The sequence below is a fragment of the Cricetulus griseus genome, chromosome 4 (genome assembly GCF_003668045.3).
Source record: "Cricetulus griseus strain 17A/GY chromosome 4, alternate assembly CriGri-PICRH-1.0, whole genome shotgun sequence".
Classification (NCBI taxonomy): domain Eukaryota; kingdom Metazoa; phylum Chordata; class Mammalia; order Rodentia; family Cricetidae; genus Cricetulus; species Cricetulus griseus.
The window spans coordinates 77,495,807-77,512,162 of NC_048597.1; the positions used below are offsets into that span (position 1 = coordinate 77,495,807).

Below are 16,356 nucleotides of genomic sequence, written 5' to 3' on the forward strand. Positions count from 1 at the left end.
CTGGGGAGGGGACATGGGAGCAACATCAGGGTTAGAACTGGGCCACACAGACACAGATGGTAGGAAGTAGGCTTCAGGAGTCACAGTGCAACACTGGGCTCCCACTGGGCTTGGAGTACAGTGTCCTGCAGACCAGCTGTGGGATCATGTCCTTGCATCTGGGGTCATGTCCTTGCATCTGGGGTCATGACCTTGCACCTGGGGTCATGGCCTTGCACTGACCATCTGACTGGCCAAGACCCACTTGCCGGTGACTGGCCAAGCAGCAGCAAGGGCCCAGAAGAACAGGTGTCACTGTGTGGAAGTACAGGCACCCAAATAGCTCTGACACCTGCTGGGGTTCAGCCCAGGATGATTAAAAAAGAAATGACTAAAGGACTGGGTCATGGCTCAGAGACAGAGCATTTGCCCAACATGCCCCAGGGCTCTGGTGTCCATCCCTTTTTCCCTGACCATGGACCTCAGATAGAAAGCAAAGGCCAGGTGGAACTGTCATCCTAGTTGTCTTGGGGGGAAGGACTGAGGGCAGGAAGACTGCAAGTTCAACTCTAGACTGGATAACTCAGTTAGACTCTATTGAAAAGTTAAAAAAAAGGGAAATCAGGTTGGGGATGAAGCTCAGTGGTAGAGCCCCCTGCCTAGAATCCCCCAGTGAGGGGCTGGGGTGTGGTTCCAGGTAGAGAGCTCTACAGCATGCCTGGTGGTCACTGGACAGAATGAGGGTGCTAGGAGCCTTTGTAAGGATACAGCGCCATTCTCGATAGGGTAAGGATGCCTTATACAGAAAGAGGTAGCAGCATCTCCTGGTTCTTCAGGCTGAGGAGGCTGCTGGGCCTGGGGAAGTCCCTAAAGTAACAGAAATGCAGAGCTGCCCCCGCCCCCTCCCCCACCCACTCACCGGCTGTAGCTGGGGATGGTGCCCATGTCCAGGTCTTGGTCTGTGAAGGGGTCAACTCGTGCACATAGCCACTCGTGCCTGTCCTGGTACATAGTATCCAGGACATGAACCACATCGTCACACCTCAGGGACATGGAGCAGGCATCCAGCTGGCTGGAGATGTTCAGGTTTAGGCGGATATAGAACGAGTCCCCCGATGTGATCACTCCATCCTCCATCTCCTTCAGCAGCTTCCGGTAGCCTGAGGGGGGACACAATTCAAACACTTAAGCGCCCTGGAGATGACCTCATCTGTGCACCTGCCTTCCTCCTTGTGAACAGGCAGCCATGCTATTTGTGGGGTTCCAGGAAGCTTGAAGCTAAAATTTATGCTGAGCCACAATGTTTAACTTATTAACATCTGTATTGTGCTCTCCATGCCTTCTCGACCATTACCAGGCACGTGCCAACTGGTACTTAACATGCAGTAGGCTATACACATCTTTCAACTTAGTGAATTTTCACAAATGCATACACGTGGATCGCTCCTGCTCTGAACTCTCTGCCGGTAGGCCCCTCAGGCTAACCTTATTCTGGTTCCTCCTGCCCTAGCTATCTGTACCTCATGCTGTACAAATGGAAACAAGTACTGTGAGCTCCTTTGCTTCTGGCTGCTACTGAGCAACATTATGTTTATAAGTCACAGCGTTATAGCACACATCCATTTTCATTGCTCTATAGTATTCCACACTGCTGAGTCACTCAGATATGTTATTTTTGGTGAACAGATGTACTCATTTTTCTTGGATGTGGATACAGAAGTCAAGTCACCAGGTCATTATGAATCTGTGTGGGAGCTTTAGTAGCTACTGCCAAATGCATTTCTAGGTTAATAGGACTGTTGCACAAGCTATGAAGGCCAAATATTACTGGTCTTTTGAGAAAAATTTTGCAAATAACTTTGGAGGCATTGAGGGCTACGGCATGAATATAATAAATGCCACAAGCTGTCAGTGAACACCTATGGTATACATCTATAATTTGTCTCCAAAGCAACCCCAATGACAGTAGGTGTGGTAACAAGCAGGCTCCTAGTAGGCCATCCATGGCCAAAGGACATTCCAGGCAGCTGGGTTAGTGTGGAGAAACAGAGATTCTATAATGGGTCCTTCAGTGGTTTCTTAGCTTAGTCCAGCACTGGCTCAAACCCTCTTGGACTCCCTCCACCCCCAGCATCCTTGAGTCTGAGCTCTACTCTGGGGATAGGGGCCTTTCCCAGAAATCTAGCTTGAAGTGCTATGCTGCCATTCACCTCTAGGGGTGCAATTCACTGTGCAGCCCTGTGACCCAAGTGTAAGGGGTTTCCTAGAGATCTATCTATCTATCTATCTATCTATCTATCTATCTATCTATCTACCTATCTATCTATCTTTTGTGCATGGTTGGGAAGCCCAGTCTCAGGAGCTGGTAGGAGCATGTCCCATGAGTGGGGGTGACTGGGCTCCACAGTGTTATCCTCTGCACCAGGGTGCTGCTGGGAAGGGGCAGGAGGGTGGCTTGGAGAAGCGGGCTGGGCTATTTATGCTCTGCTCAAATATTCATGATTACTGTGGTTAAAAATAAGACCCAGCTGCAGAGGCAATCACGCAGGAAAACCCAGAGGTGAGAATGAGAATCCAAGTCATCACCAGGCAGAAGGGCTGCTGGGGGATGGGGGTGGGGGCTGGGCCAGGCAGGGAGGTAGGGCTGCCTGCCAGGGACCCAGATGTGCTTTAGCAGTCACCCTTGCAGGGAGAGGGTGAGCCAGGCTTCTGGAGCTGTGTCTTCTGTGTTTCCCTAGGAGGTTTGTGGACTTGGTTCAGGGTGACACAGAGCGTTGCCATCCCCATCCAAGAGGATATTATCACTGATTTCCTCTTGGGTTGGGGTGTGGTCCATTCCTCATGGGGCACAGATAAGCAAGGGTATGAGTCCTATACCCCACTCTTGTGTGGACCAGGTCTGATTCAGGCTTTACCTTCATGGTTGACCTTGTAGTGCAGGGTGATGGGGCCACTGCACCTCTGGATGGTCCAACGGGCCTCCTCCTTTGTGCAAGCATCCAATGGAACACTCTGCCTTTCGCCTCGGATACAGCCTTCCAGCTTCAGGACAAAAACAAGCAGTTCGTCTGGATAGGTAGCAGCGTGGTGGGGCTAAGGCTGCTTCCTATGGGAGCATCCTTCTCCAGACAAAGAGGCATCTCATGCAATGGGAGTCCATGTGTCTCTAGGTACACATGCATGTGCACATGTGCACATGTAGAAGAGAAGGGCCTGGGGACCCCCACAGCTTCCCCCTCTATCTCTTACCAGCAGTAGTTGGTGGCCTTCACGCAGTCCAGCCCTCTCGGCCAGCGAGCCTGGCTTGACGGAGTGAACGAAGCTCCCATGGGCATTGCCGCCCAGCAGGGTGAGCTGGGTGATGAGTCCATCACCATTCAGGGTTGTGTGTTGCACCAAGGGGCCAGCTCCCCGAACATGGCCCCCAGATGTAACGGATGGCCGGAAGGGCCTGAGTTGGGAAATAAAATAGGCAGTTGGGTTCAAAAGAGAAGGGCTGAACCCAGGACATGCTAGCATGCTGGGGAAGGATGCTGGTGGCATGGCTGCATGTGTCCTGGAGGCTTGGGAGCCTCCAGGTTCTAAGGGACTGATGTCTGCAGCCACCTTCCAGGCCCCATGAAGTAGGATTATTACCTGCCTTTTCCTCTGTGTGTCTAGGTTTGTTATCCCGGATAGACAAGGAACAGATGGAGTGTTTCTTTCTGTGCACCCCAACACCCACTTTGAGATAGTTCCTGTGTATCACAGACTAGCTTCCAACTCACTAGCTAGCTGAGAATAACTTTGAGCTCCTCATCCTCCTGCCTCCACCTCCTGAGTGATGGGATTATGGGTGTATTATCTTGCTTGATATTTGTGGTGCTGAGGATGGAGTACAGGGATTCATGTGTGCTGAGTGAGCATCCTCCCAACTGAGCCACATCCCTAGTCTGAGTGACTGAGACCCTGAACTTTGTCTTGGAGCACACAGATGGTCCCCTCTGTAGGGAACTGAGAAGATGAGGGTCTGGGGTACCATCCTTGAGCCCCAATTTGGCCACTCCTATCCCTGGTCCTATATATGTTCCCTTGGTGTGTGTGTGTGTGTGTGTGTGTGTGTGTGTGTGTGTGTGTGTGTGTGTGTGTGTGTGTATGTGTGTGTGTGTTTAGTATTTAGGCATTTGTACTGGTCTGCTCTTGGGGTTCTGACAGGAAACACCCTCAGCTGCAGCCACTAAGAGCACCACCTGTACAATTCACTATGTTCCTTTTTAAAAGGGCCCTGCCCACTTCCCATCCTTCTCTCTTTCTCTTCCTCTCTGTCTGTTTCTTCCCCCTCCCCCTCTCCCTCTCTTCCCTCTCTCCCACTGCTCCTGTCTGGAGAGGCTGGTCTCCCCACTCCCCTTTCTCCTTTTAATGATTCCTTTGCCCTAATAAAAAGTCTCTCTGCTTAACTCTGTTGCATGATGTCTTTCTCGTGTCTTTATTTTACCCCCCCTTTTTTTTTATTACAACAGTGTGTGTATATGTGTGCTCGTGCATGTGGAGGTCAGAGGTTAAGCTCAGGCATTGTTCCTCAGTCCTCCATGTTTTTTGGTGTCTCTCACTGGATCTGGAGCTTGCTGATTATAAACACATGCCACCATATCCAGCTTTTTACGTGGGTGGGTTCTGGGGATTTGAACTCAGGTCTTCATGCATATGTGACAAGTCCTATACCCACTGAGTTGTCTCCATAGCTCTGTTTCCATACCTTTCTAAAGAGAACTTCCGGAACATGAGGTTGACCTGTTCCAGGTCATAGGCGTCCAGTCCCTCTGACTGGTGTGAGGAGGAGGAGGAATGGATGGAGGGGGGCCCGAAGGAGTAGCGTTCGTGATTGTCATCTGCAAAGGAGTGGGGAGCTTTTCAGGACTTAGGTGCATTAGGGGAAGCACCTAGGGCCATCCCTCCCACCCACCCCATGACATTGAGTGGGCAGTGCCTCCTGGAGCTGAATAACCCTGTAGCATAGCCTTGTAGACTGGAATTTGAAGAGAGTCAGCTCCCTCCAGAGGGAGAGAGCACAGGGTTGCACCATGTAGCTCAGGCTGTGCTCAAACTTGCCACCTTTTTGCCTCCATCTCTCAAGTGCTAGGATTACAGGTGTGTACTCAGATGCAGGGATCTGGGATCAGAATCCTGCAGCCTGACTCCACCCAGCCTGTCTCCTGCCATCAGGATAGATGGTAAAGTTCAAAATAGACATCCCCCTGCCTCTCTTCTTAAGGAGCCTCACCAGATAGGTAGGGAGTTAGGAGGCCAGAAGACGACATCTAGTACAGCCTATTTCTGTGCTGCAAGGTCTCTACCCAAACCTGGAGATCATGCCTTCTCAGCTTGGCAGGAGGATAGCCAGGCCCTGTGGTCTTCTCATCTCTGGGCCCCTCAGAGTGAGGGTTAGAGATGTTTGCAGGGACATGCCGCTCACTGTGAGGATGCTGGGGTCCAAGCTCCAGTCCTCATGGTTGTGGAGCAAGAACTCTTAGATATTAAGCCATCTCTCCAGCTCCCAGTTCTGTCTTGGAAGTGAGCTCTGGGTTTCTCACTTTGGGGTTCCCCCCTCTGCAGTCTCACCATCCTCCATTAACTCTCATACTCTGGGTCGGTAGGGGCCTGGGGTCCCTCTTCTTTTCTTCTACCTCAACTTGACTCTAAGTTCCCAGGGGAGATGCTGGCTGGAACAGAGCCACCAGGGTGAGAGACACACTGGTCCTGCTTGCGGCTGATAACAAAGGCCAATTCTGCACAAGGAATTTTTCCCAACATCCGCAACATGCTTTGGACGCCTGCCCAGGATTCACTTCCCGGCTTCCCCATTCTAAAACTCTCTCGATTCTTTTCATTACCCAGCCTCCATTAGGTGCTAACCCCTCTTTAACACTTGATAGCTTGTGATGGTCCCCAATTATGGAGGATCTCTAATCTTTCCATTTTGTCTGCTGGTGGCCTCTGCTAGCCAGGGGCATGGATCGGGACTAGGGAGGACTGGAATGTGTGTGTGGGTTCTAGCAGGGCACGTCTGCAGGACTCTCAGGCACAGGAGTCTAACCTATGAGCAGGGCAGGGCTCTGAGGATACCTGAGACATGAGGGATGGGGTGGGGGGGGCGGGCATCTCCAGGCTCTCCTCCCTCTCAGTAATCCAGCCAGGCAGATGCCTTGGGTTCATGGTGCTAACACCATGGTCTCTGCCAGCAGGGATATTGGGCCTGGGACTGAGCTGGGATTGCAGGCCATTGAGGCCATACATGTGCTTGGTGTCCCTGGGGTCCAGGTCCTTGCTTCTGGCTCTCCATACAGTCTATGTACAGCTGAGATAATGCCAGTATCCCCAACATTGCCTATTTGAGGACCATCCCCTAAACTCAGTCCTGGCCTCCACCTCCAGTTTCTAGAACCCCAGGCTGGCCTCCAATTCTCTAAGTAGCTGAGGATGACCTTGAACTCCAAATACCTGCATCCACCTACCTAGTGCTAGGATCACAGTAGTGTGTCATGAAGCCCAGTTTATAGAGGGCTGGGGTAGAGCCCAGTACTTTTCACATACTAGGCAAATGCTAGAGCAACTTAGTCACACCTAGTCCCTCCCTGAGGGTTCCTAGACAGGTGCTCTATCACTGGGCCACACCCCCAGCCCCTCACTGGGGAATTGTAGGAAATCACCCTACGACTGAGCCATATTCGGAGTCCTCTGGCTGGAGCCTATGATCAGATCTTCTCTCATGCCCTCTTCTAAGTCCCTCTTTGGACAGATCCTGCCCCCCTGGGTCACCGTGGCCCCTCTGGGCCTGGCAGATACACACCATCAAGGTCCAAGGTGTCAAACCCACAGCTATCATTGTCTTCTTCCACGGTGCTGCAAGACACAAGCAGGGGTGGGGTGGGGGAAGAAGGACACTGGTGTGAGTGTGTGCTGCAGGTGAACAAAGTAGAGGGAACTTCTGGAATGTTCTAGCTTCTCATCAGGCCTTGTTTCTAAGAGGGCAGTATGAAAGGGGAGGGGATGATGACCAGGGTGGGAGGAAGCAGGAGTATGTAAGGGAAAGGGGCTAACTCAGCAGGGAAGGTGGCCCTTGTGGCCTGCGTAGACCATGTCTCACAATGGCTGAGGAGGACACAAGAAGGGCAAGTGAGTGGAGGCCAGCCTGAGGTACGGATTTCCCAGAAACCCATGCAGCCTCTGTTATTTACACCACGCGGTTGCCACCTGTGATTGCTGGGATGTCTCTGAGGCAGTGGAGAACTCCCTAGGAAGGGGTGGGTGGAATTTGAGCTCTGGGCTGGCCAAGGTGGTTGTAGGTAGGGACAAGAAACTTCAGTAACTACCTTGAAAATCGGTCCAAGATGTCCAGAAGGTGTGGCCACTAGGGGGACCAGGCTTGTATTCTTACAGATGAGTGTGGGCTAGTGTTTAGAGCCTTCCAGGGAAGGTGGTGGCTGAGATGCCCAAACCCAGGCCCTGGCCGGACTAGGGTGTGAATCCAGTTCTCTTGGTTCTCTTAGAAGCCACCAGCATCTGGCTGTGGCGTGTGTGTGTGTGTGTGTGTGTGTGTGTGTGTGTGTGTGTGTGTGTGTGTGTGTGTGTGTGTCTGTGTCTGTGTCTGTGTCTGTGTGTGTGTTAGTAGTGGTGGGGCGGCAGGTGGTGTATTTTTGTGTGTATGTGAAGGACAGAGGACAACCTCAGGTGTCTCTTAAGGCAGGATCTGTGACTGGCCTGGAATGCAAATGAGACCAGCAGTTCTTAATCTGTGTGCTGCAACCCCTTGGTGTGTGTGTGTGTGTGTGTGTGTGTGTGTGTGTGTGTGTGTGTATGCGCGAGCATGTCAAAGGACCCTTTCACAGGGGTTGCATATCATATATTTACAATTTGTAACAGTAGCAAAATTATAGTTATGAGGTACCAATGAAAATGATTTTATGGTTGGGGGTCACCACAGCATTAGGAAGGTTGAGAACCACAGAATTAGACTATGTTGTCTGGCCAGCAAGCCCAGGGACCTACCTATTTCCTTGCTTAGATTACAAGCACACACCACCATGCTTGCCATTAATTTTATCTTAAGACTTATTTATTTTTAATTGATGTGTATTAGTGTTTTGCCTCCATGTATGCATGCATGCATGCATGAGCATCATGCATGACCCTGGTGATTTGTGGAGGCCAGGAAGAGGTCGGATCCCTTGGAACTGGAGTTACAGACAATTGTGAGCTGCCACGTGGATTCTGGGAACTGAACCCAGGTACTCTGCATGAGCAGCAAGTGCTCTTTTTTGTTTGTTTGTTTTTTCGAGACAGGGTTTCTCTGTGGCTTTAGAGCCTGTCCTGGAACTCGCTCTTCTAGACCAGGCTGGCCTCGAACTCACAGAGATCTGCCTGCCTCTGCCTCCAGAGTGCTGGGATTAAAGGTGTGTGCCACCACTGCCCGGCTGCTGCCAGTGCTCTTAATCACTGAACCACCTCTCCAGTCCCCACTTTAAAATTTTAAAAAATTACATTTATTTTGAGTGTGTACATGCAAGTGTGCATGTGTGTGTGTCCACGTAGAGGTTAGAGATTAACTTTGTGGAGTTGGTTCTCTCTTTCCATTGTGAAATCCAGGGATAGGAACCCAAAGTTATCAGGCTTGGCAGCAAGCACTCAACCCGCTGAGCCATTCTGGGGCTTCATGCCTGACTGTGTGAAAGTGGGTTCTGGGAGACTGGATTCAGGCTTTTGTGCTTACAATGCAACTTCTCTATTGAGTTATCTCCCCAGCCTGGGACCTGACTTTGAGTGGAGTGTTAACTGGACACCTGGCTACTGAGTAAGATGGAAAAACTGATGTTTTTCAGGAGGTGGGAGGAGGTACTTGTATATACCCCACTCTTTGGGTGAAAAAAAGAAAACTAAAGTTTGAGGCCTCAAGAATGGGAACCCAATCTCGGGGCAGCATGGGGACAAAGGATGAAGGTTTGATAGCAAAAGAGGATGTTTCCCCATCTCCAAGCCTCAACTACCTCAGTGGGGTAGCTGGGGTAGTGGACAGTGGGTCTACTTCTCCCCTTTCCTTCTATGTTGTTGAGAGACCTAAGGAGTTTATACCAGCGTGGGGGCTTGGAGACCCGGACAGTCAGCCAGCCAAGACTTCCACCTGCCACTCACCCGCGGTGCGGCGGCGCATCTTCCTTGCAGCGTCTGACTATGGAGTCATTTCCCGGGGGCTCTGCAGTGATTGACATGATACTGCTGCGGCTCCGGTGGGGCTGCTGCGAACACGGCACAGCTGTGTTACCGGATATTTATCCGAGATGCCTCCGCGGGCATAAATATTATATACACGGGAACTAAATTTAACTTGGGATGTTCCCTGCTCCAACTTGGGCAGCATGGGCTGAGCAAGCTGGTCCTCAGCATGACCTTGGCTGGAGGAGGCTGGGCTCAGCCCTGGGGCAGTCAGCGGAGCTTGGAGCACAGCTGCTTCCACAGCTGCTGGCTGGGAGAAGCAGAAGGGAACCCCTGAGCTGGGAGGCCTCATGACCCTGCACAGGCTGGCTCTGTGGCCCCCAGCTGCACCTATCTGCTGGCTGTGCTTTGGACATAGTGGGTGTGAAGAGGGGTGCTTTGTGTGTGTGGGGGGGGGAAGGGGGGCAAATACCTTGGGTTTTGGCATGGGAGCTGATACCAGACTGACTGTTGTACATCCATTACCAAATTTCTACCTCCCTCAGGGTCTGATTTGAGAAGCTGAGCTGACATTTTTCCCAGGGCACCCCTCAGGCTTAGAATTTCTAATCTTGTGCCTTCTGCAGAGACAAATAGATACCTGGATGTAACCGAAGACTGGGACCCTGCTTAGCTCTGTCCAGAGGTGGGAATGCTCCCTCTGCTGCTGCTCCAGCAGTCCCCTACCCTGCCTGCAGCCAACCAGGAGAGTGGCCTAGGTTGCCTGGGGCTGGGAAGTTGCAGAATTCTTTCTGGGCAGCTTTTGCACCGCCCCTTAGGAGGCCTGTCTCCTCCTCCTCCCATCAAGTGTTAAATTGGGAAAGGAGGCAGCAGGAAGGTGTGAATACATTGCTGAGCTGGGGAAAGAGAAACTTCTTTAAATAAACATCAGTGAGGCCCCAGGCTCAGCCCGGGGACTCAGAGGGTGTGCAAATGGAGTGGGAACCATGGGCAGCTCACCATCTTGGAGAAAGAGCTGGTGACAGGCAGCGAGTGCGAGGAACTGGGGCTGCCGTCTGTGAAGTCCTCTTCGTGCCCCTTGACTGTCCTCATCAGAGTCGCAGGGAGAAGTGGGGGAAAAAAGGGAGAGAAAAGTGAGGGGGAGGGAAGTTAAAGCCTCCAGCTGGGGCTGGGGTGGGGGTGGAGTTCCCCTGACATGAGTGGGTGGGGACAGAGTAAATCAGGAGCTTGCTCTGCCCTCTATGGTGTCCCCTGGAGCAACAACTCTAAAACCTTCACTTTACTGCTTTTTTTTTTTTTTTTTTTTCCTTCAGGATAATATATCCTGCCTGGAGTCAGGCTGGTCAAGGGTGACTCCAGTCAAGACTAAACCATGTGACCTGTCTCTGAGGACTCACAGAGCTTCCCCTCTCCGGCCCACTTGAGGAAGCATTGGATAGACAGGAAAGGCTCTTGTCCTGTTTACCCACCATCAAAACTGGTCTCACATTTTCCTGCTCAACAAAGGTAGGCTGATGGCAGAGCATAGCAAAAGAGGGGCAAGGTGTCACCCAAGCAAAGCCCTCTTTGTTGTCTCTTGTTCTTCAGGGGCTGCTTGGCATTTGCATGACCGGCTTCCTCAACTTCTGTGTGGCAGTCTGCCACCTACATGCATTTCTCTACCTGCATCCTGAGGTGCCTAGAACTGTATGAGTGCACAGCCATGTAGACACAGGTGCCTATTCTGTCCATGTGTCTCTCATACTAGGTGGCCTATCAGGCCTGATGAGCAGTCACGAAGCACTCTCCCTGATCCATTAGCAACCATCCCCTTCTTTGTAAGAGGGATATTTTATCTGTATTCCACAGGCCCCAGGACATTTGCACATCACAATTGGACAAAGCCTAAGACACCTAATGAAGCTACAAGGAGAATTTAGGTCTAGACTCTTCTCTCCCTCCTTCCCCTAAGTCGCTAACAGAATGAAGCTGACCACCTCTTGGTAGTGAGGTGGCTGTCTTTGTCTGATGTCACATTCTCAGTACTCTTTTTTGCACCCCATGCTTTCCGGCTTTACCACATTCTCTCTGCTTCTCCCTTTGCACAGCCCATATCCATGGACTTAGTCTCCCATTTCCAGGGCTCCATTTAAATCAATGTCTCAAACTTCCCTGCATATGTGGTGACACTTGGCACTCCCTGTGACCCTGCTCTGGGTGTATGCGCCGTGGGGTACATTCTGAATGAACCCTTTCAGCACCTGCCATATAGCAGGAACTTTGTTTGCAAACCTTCCCTTACAGAGCCGGTGTGAGGATCCTGAAGACAGTATGCCTTAGAGAGCCGGGAGTTTATGCCTGAACTGGCAGCCTCACACAGCTGGGCATTGCCAGCCAGCATCTCGGATGAGGAAAGTCAGAGGTCCCTTTGTTGATGATCTCAGTTCAAGGCGTAGGGAGGTGGCTCTGTAAGTGCTGTGCAAGTAGAGTTTGGATCTCCAGCATTCATGTACATGCTCAGATGATAGCCAGCTTATAGTTGCAGCGCCCAGAAAGCAGAGATGAGCAACCTGGCTAGCTAGCCAGACGACCCTTATCCATGAGCTCTGGATTCAATTGAGAGACCCTACCTCAATGAATAAAGTTGAGGAGCAATTGATGAAGACTCCCACATACAAAGCCACATGTGCATTCACATACACACATGGACATCACACAAATACTCATGCAAAAACATAAATTAATTAAAGACGCTCTGTTTGGCCAAGAGAGTCACAGAGGCAATGCACAGACCACTGCACACTTTAAATGACGGTGAGCATTAGTTACTGACTGATTGATTCTTGCCACCCAGATACCCCCGAGGCCTAGCCCAGGTTGAACTTGCAGGGTCTGTCATGGCAGAGGGAGAAACAGATGGAATGAGAGAGGCAGAGTGACAGATGAGCAAGGGCGAAGAGGATCCCGGCAGCCCACTAACCTTGAAACTCAGATGCTTGCTTCATGCTGATGGGGGATTTGGCTCTCTGCAGCTGAAAGGGAGGGGAGGGGAAGACACAAGACAGAGGACACAAATCAAACAAGGCCCTAGACACATGTCACTGCAGCTAAGAGAAAAATAAAACAAGCCGCCAGTACCACAGCTGCTTGGCCCACACATGTGATGCCAGTCTCCTGCATCTGGGACAAAATGTGGCCTCCCCTACCTCAGGGCCTGGATCAGCTAACTGGTGAACCTCCTTCAAGGGAGCCACTGAACAGGGATCTAAAGTACTGAGGCACAGGGGTAGAGAGAGGCCCTGGATACCTGTACCGCTGACCACACCCATTTGGGCATGATCACAGGTAGGTAGAGGGGTAGGATAAAGGGCGAGGAGGAGAAGGGCTCTCCCTCTCTCGGGGTTCAGGCCAGGTCTTGGAGGCATCTGGGATCTTGGCGGCTCGGAGTGCCCCTTGTGTCAGGAGTGGGATGAGAACCCACTCCTTCAAGGGAGACTGTTGAAAGGGAACACAACCGTACACGAGATATGGTTATTGATGGTATATTATAAATGATAACAATGAAAACAACTCACATGGGCACTGAACAGTGATCCAGAGCTCAAGAGAGGGAGAGCCCTTCTCCTCCTCGCCCTTTATTCTACCCCTCTACCTACCTGTGACCACGCCCAAATGGGCGTGGTCAGTGGTACAGGTATCCAGGGTCTCTCCCTACACACAGGAGCACTGTGCCAAGGTGACACAAGTGCCGGGGACCTCCATGAGCAGTGGGGCTCTAGAAAAGCTTCCTATCGCCTTTGGTTACACATACTACCCTCTCCCATGAGCATAGAGAGACAGGGATAATTAGGCCCTGATGAGGTGGTCCTATCCATGAACTAATTATCTACTGATTCATTTACCATCCACTCACTTATCAATGCACCATCCATCCATGCATGGAAATATTTATTCATCCACACATCTATTCATCATCCATCCATCCATCCATCCATTATCTATCCATGTAACTATACAGCCAACCACCATCCATTTATCCACCCATTTATCCATTATCCATGTAACTATATATCTATACAATAGTCTACCAATCACTCATCTATCAATGCACCATCAATCCATGAAACCACCCATAAACCATCAATCTGTCCATCCATCTATCCATCCATTCATTTACCCATTCATCATCCATCTATCAATTAATCTATTATCCATATATATCTATTATCCATTCATCTATGTAACCATCTGTCATCCATCCTCCTATCCATTAATTCATTTACCCACCCATCAATCCATCATCTATTCATCAATCACCCATCCATGTAACAAACTATCCATCTATCCATACATCCACCCATCCATCCACACATCCATACACCATCTATTCATTCACCCATTGTCCATCCATATAATGATCCATTCATTCACATATCCACTCACTATCCATTTACCTTCCCAACAACCCATCCACCCATTCACCAATCTACCATTTATCCATGTAACTATCCAACCACCCATCTTCCCATCCACTCATACAGCCATCATCCCATCTATCCATGTAATCATTTCGTCCATCAATCCATCCATCCACCCACTCACCATCCATCCATCTACCCAGCCAGCCATCATCCACCATCCTATTCATTCATATAACCAATCATCATTAGTCCATCCATTCTTCAACCCATGTAATGATCCATCCATCCATCCATCCATCCATTCATTCTCCCATTCATCCAGCTCTTCATCCTCCTACCTATCCAACCTTCCATTCTTGCATGCATTCATCAATCAATGTAACCACACACCCATCTTCCCATTCACCCACCCACTGACTCATGAACTCTCTCAGAGTCAGTCACATGTCATGGCTCTCCCTGGGCACCAACCAAAGTGATAGGGTTTCTGCTGTGGTATCATCTCCCAACACCGGGCATGGGAAAGGAATCTGAAGACAATTCCCCCATGGACATTCTTTTTTTTTAATAACTTTTTAAAAATTTATTATGTATACAACATTCTGCTTCCATGTATATCTGCACACCAGAAGGGGGCACCAGATCTCATAACAGATGGTTGTGAGCCACCATGTGTTTGCTGGGAATTGAACTCAGGACCTCTGGAAGAGCAGCTGGTGCTCTTAACCTCTGAGCCATCTCTCCAGCCCCAAATGATACTTTTTGTTTGTTTTGATTTTCAAGACAGGGTTTCTCTGTGTAGCGCTGTCTGTCCTAGAACTCACTCTGGAGACCAGTCTGGCCTTGAACTCACAGAGATCTGCCTGCCTCTGCCTCCAGAATGCTGGGATTAAAGGCGTGCACCACCAACGTCTGCCCCATGCACATTCTTGCTTTCAAAACAAATGAACATCAGTTACAAGCAGGAATGATTTCTGTCCAGGGCTATAACAGGTCAACTCACACCCAAGCAGAGCCACGTGCTATCCCTACCTGCATGGGGCTCCCATGCCACCATCTGCCTCCCACCCCTGCCCCTGGATACCTGGATGCCCTTTAGGTTCATCCGGCGTCGGGGTGGGTGGTAGGGCAGAAAGTATTTGCTGTCTTCGGGTGATTCTTCGGAGGTTGAAGAATCATCAGCTTCCTGGCCATTGGTCCTGGGGCTGGTGTCTCCAAGGTTCTGAGAGATGATGGTGGCCGGAAGGTGTCTAGGTAAACTCTGAGGCAGAGGGATGAGTATGAGGGAGAGCTGGTAATAGGCATAAGGAAGATTGGCTGACAGTCCACTTTTTCCCTTGGGTACCCAAGCTTGACACTCAGCCTGGGCTGTTCTTTTCTGACTCTCCAAATATCTGCTTGGATGCCATGGCTTGTCAGAATGCCTTGACATAGGTTTGTCCCTTCTTCCTATCTCTCCTGCTTCTCAGTACAATAGACAGCTGGGACCATTACTTGCTGGCCACCTACTGGCTGCATCTGCCCCTTGGTCTAGACACATGCCATCTCTAGGGCCAGAATGCCATCTGTACTGCTCTTTGCCCAGTATGGTGGGAGAACTCCAACTTCATGGAGACATCTAGAGGTTACTCATTCAGGAGGCTTGTGTCTAGTGCTGGGTTGACTATAGAGGGGCCTGGGTGGGGCTCACACAAATTACTGTCATGTCCACAGGATGAAATCATAGCACAGGGGCTCCTGAGTTCCACTACAGGTGTCAGGGAAGGTCTCCCTGAGAAAGAGGCATGCTGGCAAGACTTGAAGCTGAGTGGCACATGTGGCCAGGGGAATTCAGGCTAGGGGCCTCCCAGGTGGAGCCTGTGACTTCCAGAACTCCCCAAGTAAGGAGTTTTGGAACCCAAAAGAGAAGGCCTCCTCCATGGGTTTCATGATGCCTTTGAACTTGAAATATACAATCCTGTTCAGATGCCATGATTTTGCCTGTGCCCAACTGCTGATTCTGTATTCCCTTTCTTTGAAAATGAAGATTTAATTGCATAGTACTTTCTATCAGGGTAGTTCCTATGTGTTGTGTTGTGTGCGTCTGCGAGTGCATGTCCGTGTGTGTGTGTGTGTGTGTGTGTGTGTGTGTGTGTGTGTAGTGTTTCTGAATGTGCGTGAGGTGTGCATGCATAAGTATGTGGAGGCCCCATGACAACCTTTGGGGTCATTACGCCGGTGCCATCACCTTTTGTTTTTGAGATAGTCTCTCACCAGACCTGTAACTCACGAAATAGTACTGACTGGCTGGGCGAGTGAGGTCCAGAGATTTGCATGTCTCCACCTCGCCAGCCCTGGGATTGTTGGCCAGTGCCACCATGCTTAGATTTTTTTTTTTTTTGTATACTCTGGGGATTGAACTCAGCTTCTCATGCCTGTCTGGGAAACACTTTGCCCACGGAGTCTTCTTCTCAGCTTGAGCTGTGGTATTTTTGTGGGATTGTGCAGAGTCTGGAGATGCTCAGCTACTGCAATCATATCACCCGAAGGGATGGCAGTGGTATTCCTTCATTTCTAGGTGTCACGGGGGCTCCTGGGAGATGCAATCTGCACCCACCTCACTGTCTACTAATGAGTTTTCACCCACGGGCACCAGAGACTTTAATAAGCACAGGGTGTCTTAATCATGATGACCTTCCACATTATCAGACAGTGCCAAGGGAAGGCTCACTGCTGGCTGTGGTCCACAGACAGGCACGGCAACTTGGAAAAGTGATCTGAGTCACTCAGCCAGAAGGTAGCCATCCCAGAA

General features: G+C 50.5%; 1 protein-coding gene across 1 annotated transcript in view; it reads right to left on the reverse strand.

Moving 5' to 3' along the window:
• Window positions 1-16,356, reverse strand: part of Card11 (caspase recruitment domain family member 11) — a gene marked incomplete at its 5' end in the record, with an annotated part of 40,585 nt that overhangs the window by 10,062 nt on the left and 14,167 nt on the right. The window contains 9 exons of the mRNA XM_035444148.1: window positions 899-1,139; window positions 2,895-3,021; window positions 3,229-3,430; window positions 4,715-4,847; window positions 6,806-6,858; window positions 9,145-9,248; window positions 10,165-10,247; window positions 12,125-12,176; window positions 14,650-14,826. Coding sequence (XP_035300039.1) covers window positions 899-1,139; window positions 2,895-3,021; window positions 3,229-3,430; window positions 4,715-4,847; window positions 6,806-6,858; window positions 9,145-9,248; window positions 10,165-10,247; window positions 12,125-12,176; window positions 14,650-14,826 — 1,172 coding nt within the window. The remainder of the gene's footprint in view (window positions 1-898; window positions 1,140-2,894; window positions 3,022-3,228; window positions 3,431-4,714; window positions 4,848-6,805; window positions 6,859-9,144; window positions 9,249-10,164; window positions 10,248-12,124; window positions 12,177-14,649; window positions 14,827-16,356) is intronic.